We start from the raw sequence: 22,132 nt of genomic DNA, 5'->3' as shown, positions 1-22,132 counted from the left end.
GCAGAACACGGGAGTTGCTGCTCTACCGCTGCCTCCATCGGTTATTGTGTGACTTTGGTGAATCCCAACTAACCCTTTTAAATCACCAATGTCACACAATATCACAAACAAACTAACCAATGGTGGCAGCGGTAGAGCAACAACTCCCGTGTTCTGCGAGGTAAAATTACTGTTTTTGCCAAAGGAGTCTGGTGGCTATGAAGAGAGCGGAGATAACTGCTTCAGTTCCCCGTCGTAAAGGGCTGTCTGACAGCAAGGTAAAGCGGCGAAAATATTCTAAATATAGCGTACACTTATTGATATTACTGACTTGGTACTCCTGCCTGCTTCTCCAAACTGGGGGCGTGCTGACCGCCATCTACTGTAGCTAACACACTGACTATGGAGAAGTAGCTCATACAACCACACTTTAAAACATCCAAACTATCCCTTTAAATATGTATTGTTGCTTATTTAATCATAAGTACATGTAGTGTTATGGAGACATATTTGAAACCACGTTTTCAGAGGCTTTAGACCAACCTTAAGATGTTTTTACGATAATAGTGCTGATATTTTGGTACCGTTTACGAAGCAATGCTTTCCAAGCCTCAACGTCCTTCTGCTCCGTGAAAACATCCAACTGAAGTAACGGTAACCAAAACACAGTTTTGAGTAGAATGGAACTTTAAAGTTTTCAGTAAATACATATCGAGCATAACTAAACGAGGCACTATTTTAAACCCTAAATATCATTTTATATTATCTGATGCAACAGGTTTTAGTTAAGAATATAATAACGCAGAACGTATTTGTGTTGTCGGTAATATTAACTATTCAATAAGTTTATTAGGGGACAGTCAAAATGTATTTTTTGTTGTAAGTTGAACAAATTTTTTTTTTACCAATTCTGAGCTGACAGTCACACTAAATATTTACTACTTCAGACTTGTAAAATTAAATGCAATTAAAAAATTTAAATTTGATCTAAAACACAAATTATATGGTATCGTAGAGAGTAAGAAAAAATCATCAGATGCACATCTTATGCTATGATTTTATTATTTAGCCAAAACAGCTGGTATACACAGAAAATAGGAGACAGTTTGTATATTCAGAAACTGAACATTAAACATAAGGTACAAGATTTTCAGAGCCTGAGGTAAAGAAACAGGTCGGCCCAGTAATAACATACATAAACAACAAAAAAACATGTTGCCGTTACTTCTAGTACCACAGAAATAAATATCTCTGACACCTTCTGGGTAATGAGTCCTAAAATATCCTGCTGCTTAAAAATGTAATGAACTCTGTTAATGGATAGTGGACGTGATGAACAATTATCCGGCGATGTTTTTCAGGAAAAGTTTCTGGGCAAAAATGACAGAAATTAAACATGGAAACGTTTCTGTTTTTTTAGCTTAAACTTTTATGAAAATGTTATTGTTGAGTTGACGTTAAAAATGTTTACATTCATGTGCCGTTTTGATAAAATCAAGTAAAACAAAGGGTACTTTATTTGTATATCGGCTAAAAATTACAAAAAAAGTCACTTATTCGTTTAAGTAATGTAAACATCAGTCATTAATGTAGTTGAGCGGTGATTATAACCAAATTTAAAAATGCTTTCATCGTCCAAATTATTACCCAAAAACCAGGAATATGGCTCAGATAAAAAGGCTTTACTAATATTAAGGAATATTTGATAATATTTTTGATATTTTCAGCAGCTAGATTGTATGTCTCCATTAATAAATAATGATGCAGTCAAATAATATCAAAATCAGGATCAGGGCAGGTCCTGCTCAAAGCAAACTGTTAACCCATGTTTCCTTGATTTTAATTTTCCAACATTATGGCCACGCACTTTAGAAGAAAAAATGAAGAAAAACATTACAATACTTTTCAGAAGGTCAATTAACTAAAAAGAGCATCATGTGCATATATTTAATTGAGGACAGTTTTGGTTCTCGGGGGCCTTAATACTGTACCTACTCTTATTCTCAAATGTTTTCCCTTAATCCCTTCTGCAAACTAGGGCAAGTCTAGGCTGGTTATTGAATTTTGCTTCCATCCTCCAAACTCTCTGTGGCTCTCAGGTTTTAATAATATTTGTCTTGGCTCAGCTGTCGGAAAAGTAGGTAATGAAATCTAAGGAGTAAAAGCCTTTAAAGCAGCCATATTCTGCTCATTTTCAGGTTCATAATTGTATTTTAAGGTTGTACCAGAATAGGTTTACATGGTTTAATTTTCAAAAAGCACCATATTTGTGTTGTACTGCAGTGCTCTCTCTCACTGCTGCAGATCCTCTTTTCAGCTGGTCTCTGTTTTAGCTACAGAGTGAGACCTCTTTTCTTCTTCTTCTTCTGTACTATCTTTGATTGCACTCGCACATGTGCAGTAGCTCAGATGTAGATCATGTCAGCTAGCTAGCTCCATAGACAGTAAAAGAAAGGCTGTTTCTACAACTTCAGTCAGTTACAAGGCAGGATTAGCTGGGAGACTTCTAAATGAGGGCGCACATGTAAGTAGTTCTTTTGTAGATTATGGTGAACTTGTGTGTGTTGTAGCAGTGCTTTGCTACTGAGAACGAGGTAGCATGCTAGCGTTAGCATGCTAACGCTACGAGCTAATGGTTGCGGTTAGCCTGCTCGTTTCGGCTTGTGACGTCACAAGCCGTGCCGATTTTGAACAGCTCACCCAGAGACTGAAGGCAGGACACATTCAGAAACCGTATCTCACTCTAAACAGCATGGATGGATTTTTTTCAAAGTTTGTATGTGTGTGGAAGCACCAGAGACACAACATAACACCCCAAATCCCAGAAAGTGATTTTTTCATAATATGGGCACTTTAATTTTAGCTCTGATCCAGAACCATAATACCATCCCACACAGTATGATGGTCCTGGATGGCCTTCTCTTGGAACCTGGACACTTAATCATAGGCTTTTAAAATTCATTACAGAAAGGAAGTTGAAAATACAATCTGACCAGATGATAGGCAGTCTTTGTAGTGGCTTTTGAAAAAGAATAACGTCAGGAGGGTGTAAACTGACAACACCTGCAACCATGAAAGGTTGTATCAAAACATGCTTTTTGTTAGTATGAAACCGACTGGCATCATATATATTTTTTCCAACATTCCTCCTGTAACAGATTTCCTGAGCTGCAGAGTAATCAAAATGTCCAATTTCCATAAAAAGGCCATCCAGGACGTTACAGTGTGTAGTATGAGTCCCGGGTCAAGGCCACCTTAATTCCAAGTTTAGATATTCCCCACTTTAAAAAAGGTATAGAATAAGTTGCATGTGTCATTTCAGTTATTTTTATTTTAAAGATTTACATGGAGATAAAGTAGCTGCATCAGGTGACAACTTCAACCAGATTGGAAAAACACCTTAATGAGAATAAAATACAATAAAAGAAAAAAACCCAGGGCAACATTTAGCATATACTGTAGGACATTTGGCAACTTGTCTCAAAGTAACGCCTAAATGTTAAAGGGCAGGGACACACTGACAGCTGCTTTACCTACAGCTCAGAGACAAAAATGGCTTCCACACACACTGAGGACTGGTCTAGTGATTGTTTTCTTATCTACCTTGTGTGTAGAATGACTTGAGTTTTCTGACCAGATGTTCTTTAAAATGTTCGACATAATTGAGCAAATGATTTTCTGTTACTAAAAGATGTGACTCCTAATAATCACTTTCCTAATCCTAAGTATGTGTGTTCGCATGACACGCACTGAGTCCTCACAGGCTCCAACATTCAGCTTCATACGCTTGTTATCGCATCAGCTACATGATTGTATTTGTTAACCTGCACTGGAAAATGAACGAACAGATATAAAACAGACAGGCTTTAGTCATCATACAGGGTGTCAAACTGCTGTCACACAAAATCAGAAACATTAACATGTTAGATCGTGGACGGCATCTAAAATGCATTCTGGTCCACTAGAAGCAGACCAACTGAGGAAATGTTTTTAGTTCCAGTAGAAAAAAAGACTGTTGTTCAACTAAGAAAAGCCAACATGCATAATAAATATATTTGTTAATATGTTTTTCAGCGCTCAACAGGACAGTTGGGAGTTTAGAAACGCGTAAAGCCACAAATTAAATGGGTTAATTGAATAAATACAGAAATAATTTAACTTGTGATGACACCCTATTAACAGTAATTATTTAGTAGCAACAGGGAAGTTTGTCTATTACAGCTTGTTACGCTAATTACCCTCAAACACAAGTTTGATTTTTAACTCATTGGGCTATTCGACATTTAGTAATTACAAGCTATTACAGTTTTATATATTTGTCGCAGTTGTACATGAATATCAGTGCACAGCAGGGAATGCAGCTAATAGAGGATTTTCAGTTGGGTCACAAATCTGTTAGCCTCATCTGGCGCCATAATGGAGGTCCATATAGTTGAGATTTGGCTCTCCGCTAGCTGAAAAACCTGGTTGTTAAACATCTGTAGAAATGGTCAGAAACATAAATCTGACTGATCTGGTTGCTGCCGGGCAGAAATATTTATATACTGATGATATGATACTATTTTTGTATTATTAATCTGAATCAGCAAAGTACCTAATATTGTCAGATAAATGTAATGAAGTAACAAAGTACAATATATAGGCTAAAAAGTTGGATAAAATGGAAATACAAGTACAACTTTTCAGCACTTGTACTTTACGTAAACATATACTTTGCCAATTTTCCAGCTCTGTGTCATCTTTGTGTTAACATAATTCATTTGTACACACTGCCATAACAGAGCTGGATTTAAATCAGCAAAATATCTCTTTAAGTATAGGTACTTGAGTAAATGTAATAAGGGCTGTACATTAGCTAGTGTCCAAATGATAAAATTTAAGTTAAATTGATGGTAAGCTAAACTTTTTAAACTTGAAAATTGTGAAACGTCCTTTGAATTGTTGTGAGACAACCAAATGTAATCATGCTAGAGAGCTGAAGACCTCCATACTTGGCTGCCAGAGTGTTAAACCACCTGAAAAACTGTACTGAACAGTTGGTGTTTGATGGCTAGTGAGCATAGACAGGTTAGGACTAAATCAAGCTAGATTTCGGACCAGTTTACATACTGTTCCCTTTCCAAAAAAATTACACTTTTTAGTTGTGCCTGTATTGGGAAAGTGAACTAACAGTCTCTGGATTTTCATTTTAGTATGCTAAAAATGATTTTCATTATCCATTAATATGACATGTCTTTTCTTAATCATTATGTTTAGAAAATGGCAAAATTCATACTGCTTGTTTTAGTCCGTTTAATTCATTAAAGTAATCAGATTAACTGCAGCACACAGTCCCAACACTGAAGCTTTGACTCGTCCACAACCGTTTACATCTGTGCTAACTAAATACAACTCGCCATCAGCACACTGGCTTCACTACAACAGACCAATGCACTAATCCACATTACTCCAATTAATATAGCTAAGTAGTAACACGGAACCTGTAATAACAACCTCTATTACTACCATGGATTTGGAAGTGTATGCTAACACACAGTTGCTACATAGTTGGTAGATTAGCAACATCAACAGGGACCGAGGGTTAAGTGAACCTGGAGGCCAACAAAGTAAAATAATGTCTGTCTGCAGGAGTACTTAACAAAAGTTAATAGTCCACGAAGCAGGTTATGTTTCAGCTCGGTCTGTCTGTCTGTCAACAGAATAACGGAAAAACTACTGCCCCAGTTTTCCTGAACCTTGGTAGAAGGGTGTAGCATGGGCCAAGGAAAGAACCCATTACATTTTGGAGTGGATCCGAATCATGGGGCAGAAACACAAATTATTCACTTTCGTTCGGTTTCTTTGTCTCGTGTTGATATTCGTCCATTTTAGATTTTTTTTTTTTCAAAACATTTAAAGTGCTTTACAGAAAATAAAGGCTGTAAAAAAGAATGTAACAATAAAAACCAAATTACAAAATGATTAAGTAAATAAATACTGATCCAATATCCCTTACAATATCTTTGATTTTCAGTTTGGAGGATCAAAGACAGGGCATTGTTTTTGGTACAGCTAACAGCAGACATCACGTTGTAGGCATCCGCAGTTCCTGGTCCGCTACTGTTGACACTGTTAATATCCACTGCTGGGATATTATGGGCCTAACGGTCTTATACATTTAACAGCCAAAACGATTGTTTATATTGGGGCGAACTTTAAGAACATGCAGGTCAATCTACTTTATGTGGTATTAATAACTTTACCGACTTAGTCGTAAATGCCAACCTTCTATATACTGCCCAAACAAATACTCTTTCAGTTTGCTTAGAAGCTCAGTTTTTCTTTCAGTCTGTCTTAATCGCACACCCCGTCTATGTTTTCACAGAGAAAAACTAAAATCCAGCATAATATCAATTAAATACAGAATATTTGAGTTAAATTCAGCACACAGGCTTTTGGCACCATTTTAGTGGAAATGGGAGACTACGGGGATGTAAAAGGATCGTATGACAAACAAAACGTACAAACACATCAAAATATAAATATGTACATAGAAATAATGATTTGATCTTTTGAAAATACTCCATCAATCCTTCCAGAATTGTCCCCCTATGTCATCTATTTGTTACTTCTTCCCAATACTACACACATTAACATTTAATTCATCTTTCATTTGTTTCTGCTACAAGAGTGACCTTGTACAACGTGTTTGCCAAGGATGTCCTTTTACACCTTTGCTCTTATCTATATACTGAAGTTGCCCAGGTGAACTCATCTCGGATCAGCACCAGTGCTCCCAGTAGTAACATCAGAAGGGAACTGAACTGGCCTTGCTCAAGTGCAACACTGACAGTTTTCAACTTGTAAGAGGCTGCAGGTTTCTTTCGTCAGTTTCCCAAGCGATACATTGTTGGCACTGTGGGAAATTCTTGGCCTGAACAAGTCCATGACACTTTACGAACGATATACATTGTTGTTGGATGACTTTTATATCTGGACAAAAAGTTTGATAGATTCCCTTTACTTTGTATCAGTTCAGAAAAGAGATTTTCAAACTATGTACATACGGACTGATACCCAAAACTCTACCAACATTCACAAACGGTCAAAACCACAAATGGAGGGATTGTCATCCCTCATTTAAACAATTTCTCTTTGGCCAAAAGGTTTAATTTAGCATTTCTGTAATGACCATGATCAAATATCCTTTCAAAGTCGTGTTAGGTAATTTTTAAAACTGATCCTTTATCAGAGTCTCCGGGCAACTTCTTCCTATCCTCGGCATCCATTTGATGTCATAGGCGTTTACTTGTGAATAACCATTTTGTGTCCCTTCAAGAGCATATTAGCTGAAATGCAGCCAGGGACGCAAAATGGCTCAAGTCAAAACCAAACCCTTTTAGTCTCAGTGAATACTTGGCGCCGATCGGTCATTGGTCGACGTTCTCTTGAGCCTGACGCCTCTTCGGATAGCCACCAGAAAATCCTCCACCTCGCTATATTCTGTCTCCTCCAGGAGCTCCGGCAGAGGCTGGCGCTCCCACTCTGACACGCGACCACTGGGCTGCGGTGGTGGGGTGGGAAGATCCGAACCCTCGCTCTGGTGCTGGGTCTCCCAGGAGCCAGACCTCGGTGACAGTGGCCCGCTGCTGCCTGGTGACAAAGGGGTGGTCGGGGGGCTGAGCGGGGTTCGTGGTGTGTTGCCATCCTCTGATGCTGCCCTGCTGGGGAAACCGGGATGCTCAGGCACAGTGGGAGTCTTGACTGGGATCATGGGGGGCTTGATGGGGATGGGGCCCAAGCTAAGGCCCCCAGAGGGCCGTCGCAGGTTCGGTTTGGAGGATGGCGTCCGTCGGATGGTGGCGACCCCCGGGGTGATTATGGCAGAGGGGTTGGAGGGCAGCCCAGCAGTGGAGGCCGGGCGTTTGGACTGGAACATGCGGCGGTAAGACTGACCGATGTCGCTGTTTCTGGGGATGGTGGAGGATTTATCAAAGTCGGAAGACTGCTGGTGCTCGCCTTCCTGATCCACTCCCACGGAGTAGTAGTCACAGTCTGACACTGTAGGGAACAGAGAACAATCCTATCACACTACCTTTCGTAAATGCAACCGGAAAGCATGTTTACGCTTCTCTCTCTTGGCCGAGACACACAGGCGTCCACAGCGTGCACTTCACTGTGGCGCTGTCTAACGCAGACCATGCTCGCTTTCCTTTTTAAAATGAGTCGGGAAGCGAGCAGCAAAACCTAACTTTACTTTTAATGATATTAAACAAAAGAGAAATGTTCTCCCTTCGTCCTATAATGGTCATAAATCGATACGAGAGTAGCCTACTTCCTTGTTTAGTGCTGCAATAAATAAAATGCATAGGAGAAAATAGCATCTGTAAATTCATAAAAAAAAGTCATAGTATAGCATGTCATAAAAAGTCATAGTATAGTATGTCGAAAAAGTCAAAGTAAAGTATGTCAAAGAAATTCATAAAAAAGTCAAAGTATAGTATAATATGTCGAAGAAATTCATAAAAAAGTCATATTATAGTATGTCGAAAAAGGTCATGGTATAGTATGTTGAAAAAAAGTCAAAGTAAAGTATGTTGGAAACCATGCTTTGAACTGTGTCTGTGTGTTGCCTGGTAACCATTCTGCTTCATGTCGCCGTGGAACTACATTGCTTGGTGAAGAATGACTATTTGTAATCAATAAACTATTGTATTTTTTGTTTCTCTGTGTTTATTTAATGAAACATTACCAGATATATATGTAATAACGGTTTTATAAAAGCAATAAGCTAAATATGATGTTGTATGTCGAAAAAAAGTCATAGTATAGTATGTCGAAAAAATTCATAAAAATGTCAAAGTATAGTATGTCAAAAAAAGTCACAGTATAGTGTGTCGAAAACATTCTTAACAAAAGTCATAGTATAGTATGTAGAAAAAATTCATGAAAAAGTCAGTATAGTATGATGAAAAAATTCATAAACAAGTCATAGTCAAAGGTCAAAAAAAGACAGTTTGGTATGTCGAAAAAAATCATGAAAAAGTCATAGTATAGTATATCGAAAAAAGTCATAAAAAGTCATAGTATAGTATGTCAAAAAATTCATAAAAAAGTCATATAGTATGACGAATAAAAGTCATAGTATGTCGAAAAAGGTCATAGTATGTCATAAAAAGTCATAGTATAGTATGTCATAAAAAAGTCACAGTATAGTATGTTGAAAACCATGCTTTGAACTGTGTCTGTGTGTTGCCTGGTAACCATTCTGCTTCATGTTGCCGTGGAACTACATTGCTTGGTGAAGAATGACTATTTGTAATCAATAAACTATTGTATTTTTTGTTTCTCTGTGTTTATTTAATGAAACATTACCAGATGTATATGTAATAACGGTTTTATAAAAGCAATAAGCCAAATATGATATCATAAAAAGTCATAGTTAGTATGTCGAAAAAAATTCATAAAAAGTCATAGTATAGTATGTCGAAAAAAATCCTAAAAAGTCATAGTATAGTATGTCGAAAAAATGCATTAAAAAGTCAAAGTTTAGTATGTCGTAAATAGTCATAGTATAATATGTCCATAAAAGTCATAAAAAAAGTATGTCGAAAAAAAGTCATAGTATAGTATGTCAAAGAAATTCATAAAAAAGTCAAAGTATAGTTTGTCGAAAAAAATCAAAAAGAAGTCAGTATGTAGAAAAAATTTATGAAAAAGTCAGTATAGTATGATGAAAAAATTCATAAACAAGTCATAGTCAAAGGTCAAAAAAAGACAGTTTGGTATGTCGAAAAAAATCATGAAAAAGTCATAGTATAGTATGTCGAAAAATTCATAAAAAAGTCATATTATAGTATGTCGAAAAAGGTCATGGTATAGTATGTTGAAAAAAAGTCAAAGTAAAGTATGTTGAAAACCATGCTTTGAACTGTGTCTGTGTGTTGCCTGGTAACCATTCTGCTTCATGTCGCCGTGGAACTACATTGCTTGGTGAAGAATGACTATTTGTAATCAATAAACTATTGTATTTTTTGTTTCTCTGTGTTTATTTAATGAAACATTATCAGATATATATGTAGTAATGGTTTTATAAAAGCAATAAGCCAACTATGATGTCATAAAAAGTCATAGTACAGTATGTCGAAAAAAAGTCATAGTATAGTATGTTGAAAAAAAGTCATATTATAGGATGTCAAAACAGTCATAAAAAATCATACTATAGTATCTCGAAAAAAAGTCATAGTATAGTATGTTGAAAAAATTCATTAAAAAGTCATAGTATAGTATGTCGAAATAAATCATAAAAAAGTCATATTATAGTATGTCGAAAAAAGCCATAGTATAGTATGTCGAAAAAGTCACAGTATAGTATGTCAAAAACATTCTTAACAAAAGTCATAGTACAGTATGTCGAAAAAAGTCATAAAAAGTCATAGTATAGTATGTCGAAAAAGTCATAGTATAGTATGTTGAAAAAAAGTCATTATAATATGTTGAAAAAAAGTCAAAAAGTCATAGTATAGTATGTCGAAAAAAAGTCATAGTATAGTATGTCGAAAAAAGTCATAAAAAGTCATAGTATAGTATGTTGAAAAAAAGTCATATTATAATATGTTGAAAAAAAGTCAAAAAGTCATAGTATAGTATGTCGAAAAAAAGTCATAGTATAGTATGTCGAAAAAAAGTCATAAAAAGTCATAGTATAGTACAGGGGTGGCGAACCTGTGGCTCTTGAGCCGTATGCGGCTCTTTGCCTGCTCCTGTGAGGCTCTTACTGTGTGGCTGGGGGCTGTGTCATTGGTTGATTGTTGTTTTTAACTTTTCTGAAACATACAGTATTTCAGATAAGTAAAAAAAAAAAACACATTTGAATGCATCTGCCAATACATTTGCCAATTATTTTAAAATGGAAAATAATGCAGCAGAGTTTTGAGGACAGATTCTGCAACCTGAGGAAAAACAGCGGCCACAGATCACCTTCCTCGTTAACCCTTTCACTGCTGAATCCGACTGTTTGAAAGCCCCTTTAGTGACAGATGAGTGAGAGAGTTGCTTCGAGTGGCCACAACCGAGTTCAAGCAAGACCTGAAAAGGATTGTGGATAACAAAGACTGTCAGGTTTCTCACTGAGTCAATCTAAGTGAGAAAAAAAACTATGAAAAGCTGCTATGTATTATGACTGTCATTAGATCTGGAAGACACTGTTGCTGTTGTAGTGTGGACGTGCATGTGTTGTGTGGCTTTTTGCTATGGTGCGTTTTTTTTTTGTGGCTCTTTATACCTAACTGGTTGGCCACCCCTGGTATAGTATGTTGAAAAAAAGTCATAGTACAGTATGTCGAAAAAAAGTCATAAAAAGTCATAGTATAGTATGTTGAAAAAAAGTCAAAAAGTCATAGTATAGTATGTCGAAAAAAAGTCATAGTATAGTATGTCAAAGACATTCATAAAAAAGTCAAAGTATAGTTTGTCGAAAAAGTCATAGTATAGTATGTCGAAAAAAATCAAAAAGAACTCATAGTATAGTATGTAGAAAAAATTCATGAAAAAGTCAGTATAGTATGATGAAAAAATTCATAAACAAGTCATAGTCAAAGGTCAAAAAAAGACAGTTTGGTATGTCGAAAAAAATCATGAAAAAGTCATAGTATAGTATATCGAAAAAAGTCATAGTATAGTATGTCAAAAAATTCATAAAAAAGTCATATAGTATGACGAAAAAAAGTCATAGTATGTCGAAAAAGGTCATAGTATGTCATAAAAAGTCATAGTATAGTATGTCATAAAAAAGTCACAGTATAGTATGTTGAAAACCATGCTTTGAACTGTGTCTGTGTGTTGCCTGGTAACCATTCTGCTTCATGTCGCCGTGGAACTACATTGCTTGGTGAAGAATGACTATTTGTAATCAATAAACTATTGTATTTTTTGTTTCTCTGTGTTTATTTAATGAAACATTACCAGATATATATATATGTAATAACGGTTTTATAAAAGCAATAAGCCAAATATGTCATAAAAAGTCATAGTACAGTATGTCGAAAAAAAGTCATAGTATAGTATATCGAAAAAAAGTCATAGTATAGTATGTCGGAAAAAAGTCATAGTATAGTATGTCGGAAAAAAGTCATAATATGTTGAAAAAAAGTCATAAAAAGTCATAGTATAGTATGTCGAAAAAAAGTCATAGTATAGTATGTCAAAGAAATTCATAAAAAAGTCAAAGTATAGTTTGTCGAAAAAGTCATAGTATAGTATGTCAAAAAATCAAAAAGAAGTCATAGTATAGTATGTAGAAAAAATTCATGAAAAAGTCAAAGTATAGTATGTCAAAAAAAGTCACAGTATAGTGTGTCGAAAACATTCTTAACAAAAGTCATAGTAGAGTATGTTGAAAAAAGTCATGGTATAGTATGTTGAAAAAATTCATTCAAAAGCCATAGTATGACATAAAAAAGTCATAGTATAGTACGTCGAAAAAAGTCATAGTATAGTATGTCGAAAAAATTCATTAAAAAGTAATAGTATAGTATGTCAAAAAAGTCATAGTATAGTATGTTGAAAGAAAGTCATATTATAGTATGTCGAAAAAAGTCAAAGAAGTCATAGTAAGTATGTCATAAAAAGTCATAAAAAGTCAGTTTGGTATGTTGAAAAAAATCATGAAAAAGTCATAGTATAGTATGTCAAAAAAATCATAAAAAAGTCATAGTATAGTATGACGAAAAAAAGTCATAGTATGTCGAAAAAGGTCATAGTATGTCATAAAAAGTCATAGTATAGTATGTCGAAAAAAGTCAGTATAGTATGTCGAAAAAAAGTCATAGTATAGTATGTCGAAAAAATTCATTAAAAAGTAATTGTATAGTATGTAAAAAAAGTCATAGTATAGTATGTCGAAATAAAGTCATATTATAGTATGTCATAAAAAGTCATAGTATAGTATGTTGAAAAAATTCATTAAAAAGTCAAAGTATAGTTTGTCGAAAAAAGTCATAGTATAGTATGTCGAAAAAATTAATAAACAAGTCATAGTATAGTATGTCTAAACAATTCATAAAAAAGTCATAGTATAGTATGTCGAAAAAAGTCAGAGAAGTCATAGTAAGTATGTCATAAAAAGTCATAAAAAAGTAAAAGTATAGTTTGTCAAAAAAGTCATAGTATAGTATGTCGACAAAATTCATAAAACATTCATGGTATAGTATGTTGAAAAAATGCATTAAAAAGTCAAAGTTTAGTATGTCATAAAAAGTCATAGTATAGTATGTCGAAAAAAGTCATAGATAGTATGTCTAAAAAAAGTCACAGTATAGTATGTCGAAAAAATCCTTAACAAAAGTCATAGTATAGTATGTCAAAAAAGGTCATGGTATAGTATGTTGAAAACATTCATTCAAAAGCCATAGTATGGCATAAAAAAGTCATAGTATAGTACGTCGAAAAAAGTCATAAAAAAGTCATAGTATAGTATGTCATAAAAACTCATAGTATAGTATGTTGAAAAAAGGTCATAGTATAGTATGTTGAAAAAATTCATAAAAAAGTCACAGTATAGTATGTTGGAAACCATGCTTTGAACTGTGTCTGTGTGTTGCCTGGTAACCATTCTGCTTCATGTTGCCGTGGAACTACATTGCTTGGTGAAGAATGACTATTTGTAATCAATAAACTATTGTATTTTTTGTTTCTCTGTGTTTATTTAATGAAACATTATCAGATATATATATATGTAATAACAGTTTTATAAAAGCAATAAGCCAAATATGATGTCATAAAAAGTCAGAGTACAGTATGTCGAAAAAAAGTCATAAAAAGTCATGGTATAGTATGTTGAAAAAATTCATTCAAAAGCCATACTATGGCATAAAAAAGTCATAGTATAGTACGTCGAAAAAAGTCATAAAAAAGTCATAGCATAATATGTCGAAAAAAAGTCATAGTATAGTATGTCGAAAAAATGCATTAAAAAGTCAAAGTTTAGTATGTCATGAATAGTCATAGTATAGTATGTCCATAAAAGTCATAAAAAGTCATAATATAGTATGTCGAAAAATGTATTAAAAAGTCAAAGTACAGTTTGTCAAAAAAGTCATGTCGAAAGAATTCATAAAAATGTCATAGTATAGTATGTAGAAAAAAGTCATGGTATAGTGTGTCGAAAAAATTCATAAAAAAGCCATAGTATAGTATGGCATAAAAAAGTCATAGTATAGCATGTCGAAAAAAGTAGGGCTGTCAAACGATTATTTATTTTTAATTGCGATTAATCGCTGAATTTCTATAGTTAATCGCGATTAATCGCATATTTTATCACATGATTGAAATTCTATTATTTTGCATTTCAGAACAGTTTTTAAGTACATATTAACAATCAAAAGCAATTTTTACCAGTGTATCTTGATTGTTTAGTAACTCCTAAATAATGTTGATTACTCACTGACGTCCAGTGATCACCGGTTAATGAGACAGCGTTTGCAGCACTTTGCAGCTGTTCCAGTGTGGCTGCTTTCTCCGTGTGGTACAGGCTGTGTATCTGTGAAAACTACTGTCCCCCAACGAGACAGGTCAGAACATGCCAACCGTAGTACGTCTTTAAGACCCGAGTCCTCTACGATGCTGACAGGTCTGCAGTTAGTTGCCACCCGTTTCACAAGAGCTGTAGTAATTTTTTGGGATTTTGTTTCATCAACAGGTCAGCAAGTAGCACTCTCCAAAATACTGCTTTGCCTGAGTGGGTAGCATGCTAGCGGGTAGCATCACGTTAACTGTACTACTATGCTTAGCTCCGTAGGTGGTAGCTCAAGCTTGACATGCTTCGGTGATATTTTAATTCGGCTTTACACAATGTGCATATGGCTTTCGACTTGTCTACGAGCCGTCCGGGAGTTTTGGAAAATAAAAAGCGCCATCCAGGATTTCATTGCTGCTGTCTTTCTCCATCATGCCTGCAACCTGCAGCAGGAGGAAGTATGGCAGCTTGATGATAAGTAACGGTGCTGCAAAGGGTAAAAATAGTAGCCTGTTAGGCATGACGCAAAGCCGAGTGAAGTGTAAAATAAATTAATAAATGCCGGCATGCGATTAAAACATTTTTTTCCCATCGCGTCGGCCCTTAATCGCATCGCGATTAACGCGTTAACGCTGACATTCATAGAAAAAAGTCATAGTATAGTATGTCGAAAAAATTCATAAAAAAGTCAGTGTAGTATGTCGAAAAAAGTCATAAAAGGTCATAGTATAGTATGTAATACAATTATTTTTTTTAAACGTCATAAAAAAAGTCATAGTATAGTATGTCAAATAAAGTCATAATATAGTATGTCTAAAAACGTCATTAAGTTTGTATGATGTCATAGTATAGTGTGTGTGTGTGTGTGTGTGTGTGTGTGTGTGTGTACCTTGTGATGGGATGGTGTCTTCTGAGCAGCAGGGTGTGTTGGTCTGGCTGCTGTAGCCGCTGGAGCCCTGCAGGGAGTCTCTGCTGGAGCCGTGGATGTCCAGCTGGAGGCCTCGGGCCAGCGCTCGGGCCAACTCCTCGTGGGCCTCCCTGTCCTCCTGCCGGGGTCAAGAAACACACACACACACACACACACACACACACACACACACACACACACACACACACACAGTATATGACATTATTACTTTGATGTGCTTTTCTTTGTTTCACTAATTTGACAGCACAAAGAAACCTGAAATGTCACTCAACTATCAGTTTGGATTCGTGAAAAATCAATCAAAAAAATAAATAAATACATTTTTTAAATAAAAAGAAAACGTGGTTAGGAGCAGAAAAGGTTTTTTTTTTACTTCTTCCTACTCCTTTTTGGAACATCCTTTGTGTTGGTTTTCTTGCCTGTAGTCAAATGTACATGTTAAAAAATGTGTAAAAAATGATTGTGTGAATGTGATTTGTTTTAAAACTCTTTAAATGTCTGTCCAATCAGAAAGCTGCAAGCAACATGACCTCTGTTTTCAGGAATACAAAATCAAAATGTTTTAAAACCCCATCTTACTCTGGGCGATGTCACAGAGTGGCTTCCTTTAACCCCTTGCGGTTCATCCCCTGGTGTGGAGATGTCGGCGCCGTGGTGGCTGCTGGGATCTGTAGTGTCTCTCCTGTCCCTGCTCCTCTTCAGGGTGTTGACCACTGACTGGTCATAAGGACCCGGTTTGGCCCAGTCCTACACAGACAGACAAGATCCCAGACAATGCAGTGTTACACTTTGCTGCTTTTCACAGTTACAGAATCACTCAATTTGAGCAAAGAAAGAAAATACAATTCAAAAGAGGGAAAGACGTAAGTAGAAGGTGAGAGGACATTCATTAAAAGCAAAAAGAGTGGAAGATGAAAGGAGGATTAAAAAGAGGTGAAGGAGGAGGACATCGGGGAGAATGAGGACCAAACCTTCCAGGACGGGACTCTGGATGACGGGATCAATCCGAGAGGCAGGAACTCTCCTGATTGGCCGGAGCCTGAACGAGACCACGGCCACGTGGGGGAAACAGACGAATAGGAGGGCGAATAGATGGGAGAAGTGGTGGTGGTGGTGGTGGTGGTGGAGGAGGAGGTGAAGAATGGAGAGTGGAGGTGGGGGTCCTGGGCCTGCAGTACCACTCCGTGCAGACAGAGGGCAGCGTGATGGTCAAAACCATTCGACAACTGAAGGTGAGTGGATGAGGGAGAGGTAGAAAACACAATTCAACCAATTAAAGATGGCGGTTATGACTGTTGAGTATGTGAACATATGGTGCTAAAAGTCTCATAAGACTCAAGAAACACAATTCACAAATGAATGCAGGGCAATTTGTATCTGTAAATGCGTATAACTTGTATTTCATCATATTGATCAACTTAGTATTTCTTAATGGACTTATATTTGTAAATCTTCTATTTGTGTGGATCTCTTTTCACCCTCCTGTTGTCCTCGGGTCAGATTTGACCCATTTTCAAAATGTTCCTATATCAAAAATTTGGGTTTCTTTTAACCAAATTGTCAAAAAAAGTAACGTGGATGGTTGCATACAACGCTCTTCACAAGTAAAATGAATGATCAGTTCACTACTTTCATTGAATTTGGATGTTTTATTCAATTTTATAGCATTTGAAAAAATAAAATGTCAAAAGAACGTTGAAAAAAGTGACAAAAACGTGGGAAAAAAACTAAAACTTCAAATGAAGTGCAGAAGAAATCTAACCTGACTCCGCCAGATGGATTGCTTCGCATTTGCTCGGCATATCCATCTGGGAACTTTCCGGTGGAGAACTTTTGGGAAGGGGCGAAAATACTGGTTAGCTGATTGGATAAACCATCTGTCTATCACTAACCTGACTCCGCCAGATAGCTCGTGAGATCAGGACGGTCTCACGAGGCTAATTTTCTTCACGACTAGCGGAGCCAGTTGATATATCAAACTCTTGCCGAAAGCAGTCGGGAGAAGAGCAAAAACATCTTTTCCTCCGAGAAAAGCCTCCAGTGCCGTTTTTTGCTCTTCTTTCGATGAAGGAATACTTTCTAATTTGGATAAAACTTGCGTGATAGCTACGCTCATCTCATCCGTGGAAGCCGCCACGTTGTGCTTCTCATTGCGTCACACCTAAACCCGCCTCAAAACCAACGCTGATTGGTCGGTCGTATGGCGAACGGCTCCAAATTTTCTCTACCTCAAGATGTCAGACTGATCTGTGAGTAGAAAACTGGAGCTTGCGAGATCAGGATGGTCTCATGAGGCTAGAAGAAATCGACAAAGACATCGAAAAAAGTGATAGAAAACTTGGAAAAAAGTAACAAAAACGTCGTAAAAGCTTGAAAAACGCAGGGAAAAGTGACAAATGTCGGAAAAAAATGACAAAAACGACCGACGAAAAAAAAAAAAAGACAAAATTTTGACCCAGAAAAATTCAAAGTTGCATCTGGCGCTCTGTCTGGTCAACTTGTCTCAAGTGACGATCCCAGCGCTCTCCAGTAGATGGCGCTAATGCAACATTTATGGATGCCAACCACAGTTAAACTATATAAAGATGATGAAGAAACCTTGTCAGATGTGTCAGAGACGCGTTATCATGACACCCACGTAACTTCTAGGAAAGGCCCGCCCTACGAAGCAGCTCGATTGGTTGGGGTTGGGGTTAGGCACTGACCTCGAGTGGTTAGGGTTAGTATAGCCGATTGGTCAGGGGATAAGACCTGAACAAATCGGGTTACATCACCTTGCCCAAGCATGGACGCCTGACGAATAGTAGTGTGCGAATGCTATTGAAGCGCAGGCCTTTCCTAGAAGTTGCGTGGGTTCCATAATAACGCTTCAGAGACTGTTGGCCTAGTATTCATTTGTGCTTTGTGTTTCAAGAGTCACAAATTAGAGGCAAAGACACAACACAGATTAACAGATATGAATCACTCTGCATTCATTGGTGCTTTGTGTTTCACGAGTTGCAAATTCATATGAGACTGTTTTAGCACCATATGAAAACATAATGCACAGGAGTGGAGGGTGGAGGTGCTACAGAGCAGGAGACTCAATGCAGAAAAATCCTCACATTTTAAAAACTGGAAACGATCCAAACAGTTCTGTCAATCAACTAAGTGGTTAATGGGCTAATTATTCAGCCGGACTTGTAGTTATATTGTTGGGTAGTTTAATTTATAATAAAAACATGTATTTTATAAACGACGTGTTTTGTGTGCAAAAATCTTAATTCGTAGAGTAACTAAAGCTGTCAGATGAATGTAGTGGAGTAAAAAGAACAATATTTCTCTCTGAAATGTAGCGGAGTAGAAGTAGAAAGTGGCATGAAAAGAAGAGACTTAAGTAAAGTACAAGTAGCTCAAATGGGTACTTAAATACAGTACTTGAGTAAATGTGCTTAGTTATATTCCACTACTGAATTCATGTCCCTGCTCGCAGATGGTTCCATTTTGAATCTGGTGTTTTATCCATCGATTTGTGTTTCCCATTACCTGAACCTGAGCCCAAAAGTATCTCTAACTCCGGATTTCCACTGGATGCGGAACGTCTGCGGAACGGCTCTGCTGCGGAACGGCCGTCCGTCAATACCCACTAGGTCTGGATTTGTTGCGGAACGTCTGCGGCCATGACTGACAGCTGTAGTCACGAGGACCCACAATATCTCGCGAATTCACGTAGAATAGAACCACAAAACCAACAACAGTTTGTTTCCATCCAGAGGAGTAGAGGGGAAACAACTCTGTGCTGTGTTTTCAAGGTGTAGTGCAGGGAAATATGATCCGCCGTGAGCACGGTGTATTTTATTTTGAAAATTAACTGGATTTTTATTTTGTTTCTGTGCTCGACTTCCTGTCCCGCACTATCTGCCCTGTGCTGAATTGCTGCGGCGCTCTCCGGCGTCCGGCAAAAAATAGAAGCTCTGCGTATCTGCTCCGGAGGGCTGCAGACCGTTTTGGTGGAACATTTGCACCCCGCAAAAGAAAACGCCACATACACTATTAAATAAAGTTAACTGTTTACACAATAGACCTCAACAGTCCCGCCCACAGCCGACTCCGGAAGTAAAAATACCGTTGATTTTCTCCATAAGGACTTAGAATATCAGTCATAATGTCTAAACCATCCGAGGTAGACTGAGCCCGAGCTACGTGGTCTAAACCATCCCATAATGTCTAAACCATCCGCTGTAGACTGACCCCGAGCTACGTGGTTGTGAAACGAAGGTTTCTGCTCCTGTAGAAGCTAGAAGTCCGTCTGAAATCAACCTTGTTTTAAGAAAAACTTGTTTTATCCGCGATCTTATGGAGAAAAACTACACTACCCACAATCCTAAGCATAACAGCAACGTCTCTGATTGGTCCAACTCGCTGTTACCATAGAAACGTTTACCGTACCCGCGAAACCGCCAACGGCTAGAGCGAGCTTCTACCACTGAAGTCTATGATAGTTTCTGTACACGGTCTTCGTACCTTTTGCCTTTTTTGCCTTTTTCTACATGTTTTTTTGCGCCGAAACAAATGTGTTATGCTCACTATTCATCTCGTAGCTGGTTGGCTTGGTTCCAGACTTAAAACTCTATATATAAGCAATTTTCGAAACGTCATTAAATGGGGAAAAACATTTCCGGAGTCAGAGCCGTAAAAAAGTGGGCGGTCACTGTTGAGCTCTATACAGTAACCAGAGCTATTTAAATTAGCAGGATACATGATTAAACGTCATTTGCTCTTACCAGTGTATCGCCGTGTGTACGTCCACAGCAATCCCACCAATCGGTCCCAAATCGTCCCAATTAGAGAGGAAATGCCGTCAACATATTCTTTGTAAATCTTTACAACCATTCCCGAAAGAATCGAGCAGGCCTGCCCTGTTACACGATCCGCATTTTCTACAAAACTTGACATTTACTCTATATAAAAACTACACTACCCATAATCCTAAGCGTAACAGCAACGAACTGTGATCGTAGCTTGCTAGCTCGGAGTTTGTTTGTTGTGGCTGTCAGGCAATTCATCTGGAAATGTACTTCCATTGATCCAGACTAAACTCTGTCTGACACCGATCCTTATGATCACCACAAGACAGCTCTATTAGATTTGATAAGGGATTTAAAAGGATTCAATAAATGGATCTGATACATGGCATTGAACCCCAACCCTAGCCTTTCTTTGTATTTTACACTGCATGAAAACTACTTTACAGCAATTAAAATATTAGACCAAGCAATCAACATCATTGTGGCAACGAAACATTGATGCTCAAAAGCTGTGTGTGTGTGTGTGTGTGTGTCTTTTTATGTGTAGATGTTCACCTGTTGTAGCCCAGAGTGGGGCTCGCTGTGAGCGGGTGAGGAAGAGGAGGAAGAGGAAGGCTCCTCGGGTAAAGGAGAGACACACGACTGCAGCAGAGCCATGCAAAGCACACACACAGAGGGCGGCCATGAAAACACAGATAAGCAGACAGAAAAAAAAGCAGAATCTCAGTGTTAATAAGTCCAGCAGCACTAGAACTTAGCAGAATACTTATGAAGTGAAGGAACAGAGTGAGAGAACAGGAAGCAAGAAGGAGGAGTGATACATGAAGCAGGAGCAGGATCAGCAGGCGGAAGGAAAAGCTAACAACTGTGGTAACTGTATGCACACAATATAAACCATAAACAATACACTGAATATCCAGTCTGGAGCAGTGTTTTCATTCAGTCAAACACACTGTTATTAACTGCAGTTTAATAAGTATTTCATAAGACTTTAAGTAGGGCTGCACCATATGTGGAAAATATCTAAGGGATATATTGGAGGGAATGATCATTTTTGTATCATTATTCTCATTTTCATTGAAAATTATTGGTTACACTTTACTTGAAGGTATCTACATAAGAGTGACATGACACTGTCATGAACGTGTCATAAACATTAGAAACAAGTCATAAACGTTTATGACATAACGCCTCTTTTAGTAAGTGTCATTGGGTTTTTGTCATGACAAGTTATGGTTAGGGTTAGGGTTAGGGTTCATCTGTCATGACTGTGTCATGTGTTCATGACAGTGTCATGTCACTCTTAGGTAGATACCTTTAAGTAAAGTGTTACCAAATTATTAAAATACAATTTTTTTGTGGTTCCAACTTCTCCAATGTGAGCATTTTCTGCAGTTCTTTGTCTTATATCCGTGTAAACTGAATATTTTTGGGCTTTAGACTGTCGTTTCGGATAAAAACAGACATCTGAAGACGTCGCCAAAGACTTTAAGTCACGATACCATGATGCTGTGGTGCTGCTCGATGCCCTGCATTGCTACTACTAATAGTACTAGTCATAGTTCTATTATCTTCATTGGTACTATAACTGCCACTGTTTATCATACCAACTGCTATAATTATTAGGAATCATATTTCTCCATATTTCTTTATATCTGTATCAGTGTCTCTGTGTCCCAACCGACAATTGTTGGGTCTTTGTAAATTATAGAGTGTGGTCTAGACCTACTATACCTGTAAAGTTTTCCTGAGATAACTCCTGCTGGGATTTGATACTATAAATAAAATTGTTATTGTTAACAATTAAATTGTTAAGGACACATTAATCAATAATAAAAATAATTGTTCAGTGAACATGCTGTGTGGCTGCAGGGGTGACTCACCACACACACACACACACACACACACACACACACACACACACACACACACACACAGATGAGC

At 37.2% G+C, this 22,132-nt stretch overlaps 1 protein-coding gene across 6 annotated transcripts in view; it reads right to left on the bottom strand.

The window, feature by feature from the left end:
* Positions 1-3,292: 3,292 nt before the first annotated feature.
* The window catches only part of LOC116055698 (protein MTSS 1), an 88,287-nt gene continuing 69,447 nt past the window's right edge, over positions 3,293-22,132 (bottom strand). For 2 of the 6 annotated variants that reach the window (XM_031307686.2, XM_031307685.2), the window contains 5 exons: positions 20,744-20,830; positions 16,373-16,627; positions 15,981-16,148; positions 15,363-15,519; positions 3,293-8,019 (listed from right to left, as the gene is read on the bottom strand). In XM_031307686.2, the coding sequence (XP_031163546.2) occupies positions 7,364-8,019; positions 15,363-15,519; positions 15,981-16,148; positions 16,373-16,627; positions 20,744-20,830 (1,323 nt within the window). In that variant the 3' untranslated portion in view covers positions 3,293-7,363. The remainder of the gene's footprint in view (positions 8,020-15,362; positions 15,520-15,980; positions 16,149-16,372; positions 16,628-20,743; positions 20,831-22,132) is intronic. The other 4 variants (XM_031307690.2, XM_031307691.2, XM_031307689.2 and 1 more) reach the window with 3 other exon arrangements.

The sequence above is a fragment of the Sander lucioperca genome, chromosome 16 (genome assembly GCF_008315115.2).
Source record: "Sander lucioperca isolate FBNREF2018 chromosome 16, SLUC_FBN_1.2, whole genome shotgun sequence".
Classification (NCBI taxonomy): domain Eukaryota; kingdom Metazoa; phylum Chordata; class Actinopteri; order Perciformes; family Percidae; genus Sander; species Sander lucioperca.
Note: the sequence above shows the minus strand (reverse complement) of the source record. Positions and strands in the feature narration are given on the sequence as shown.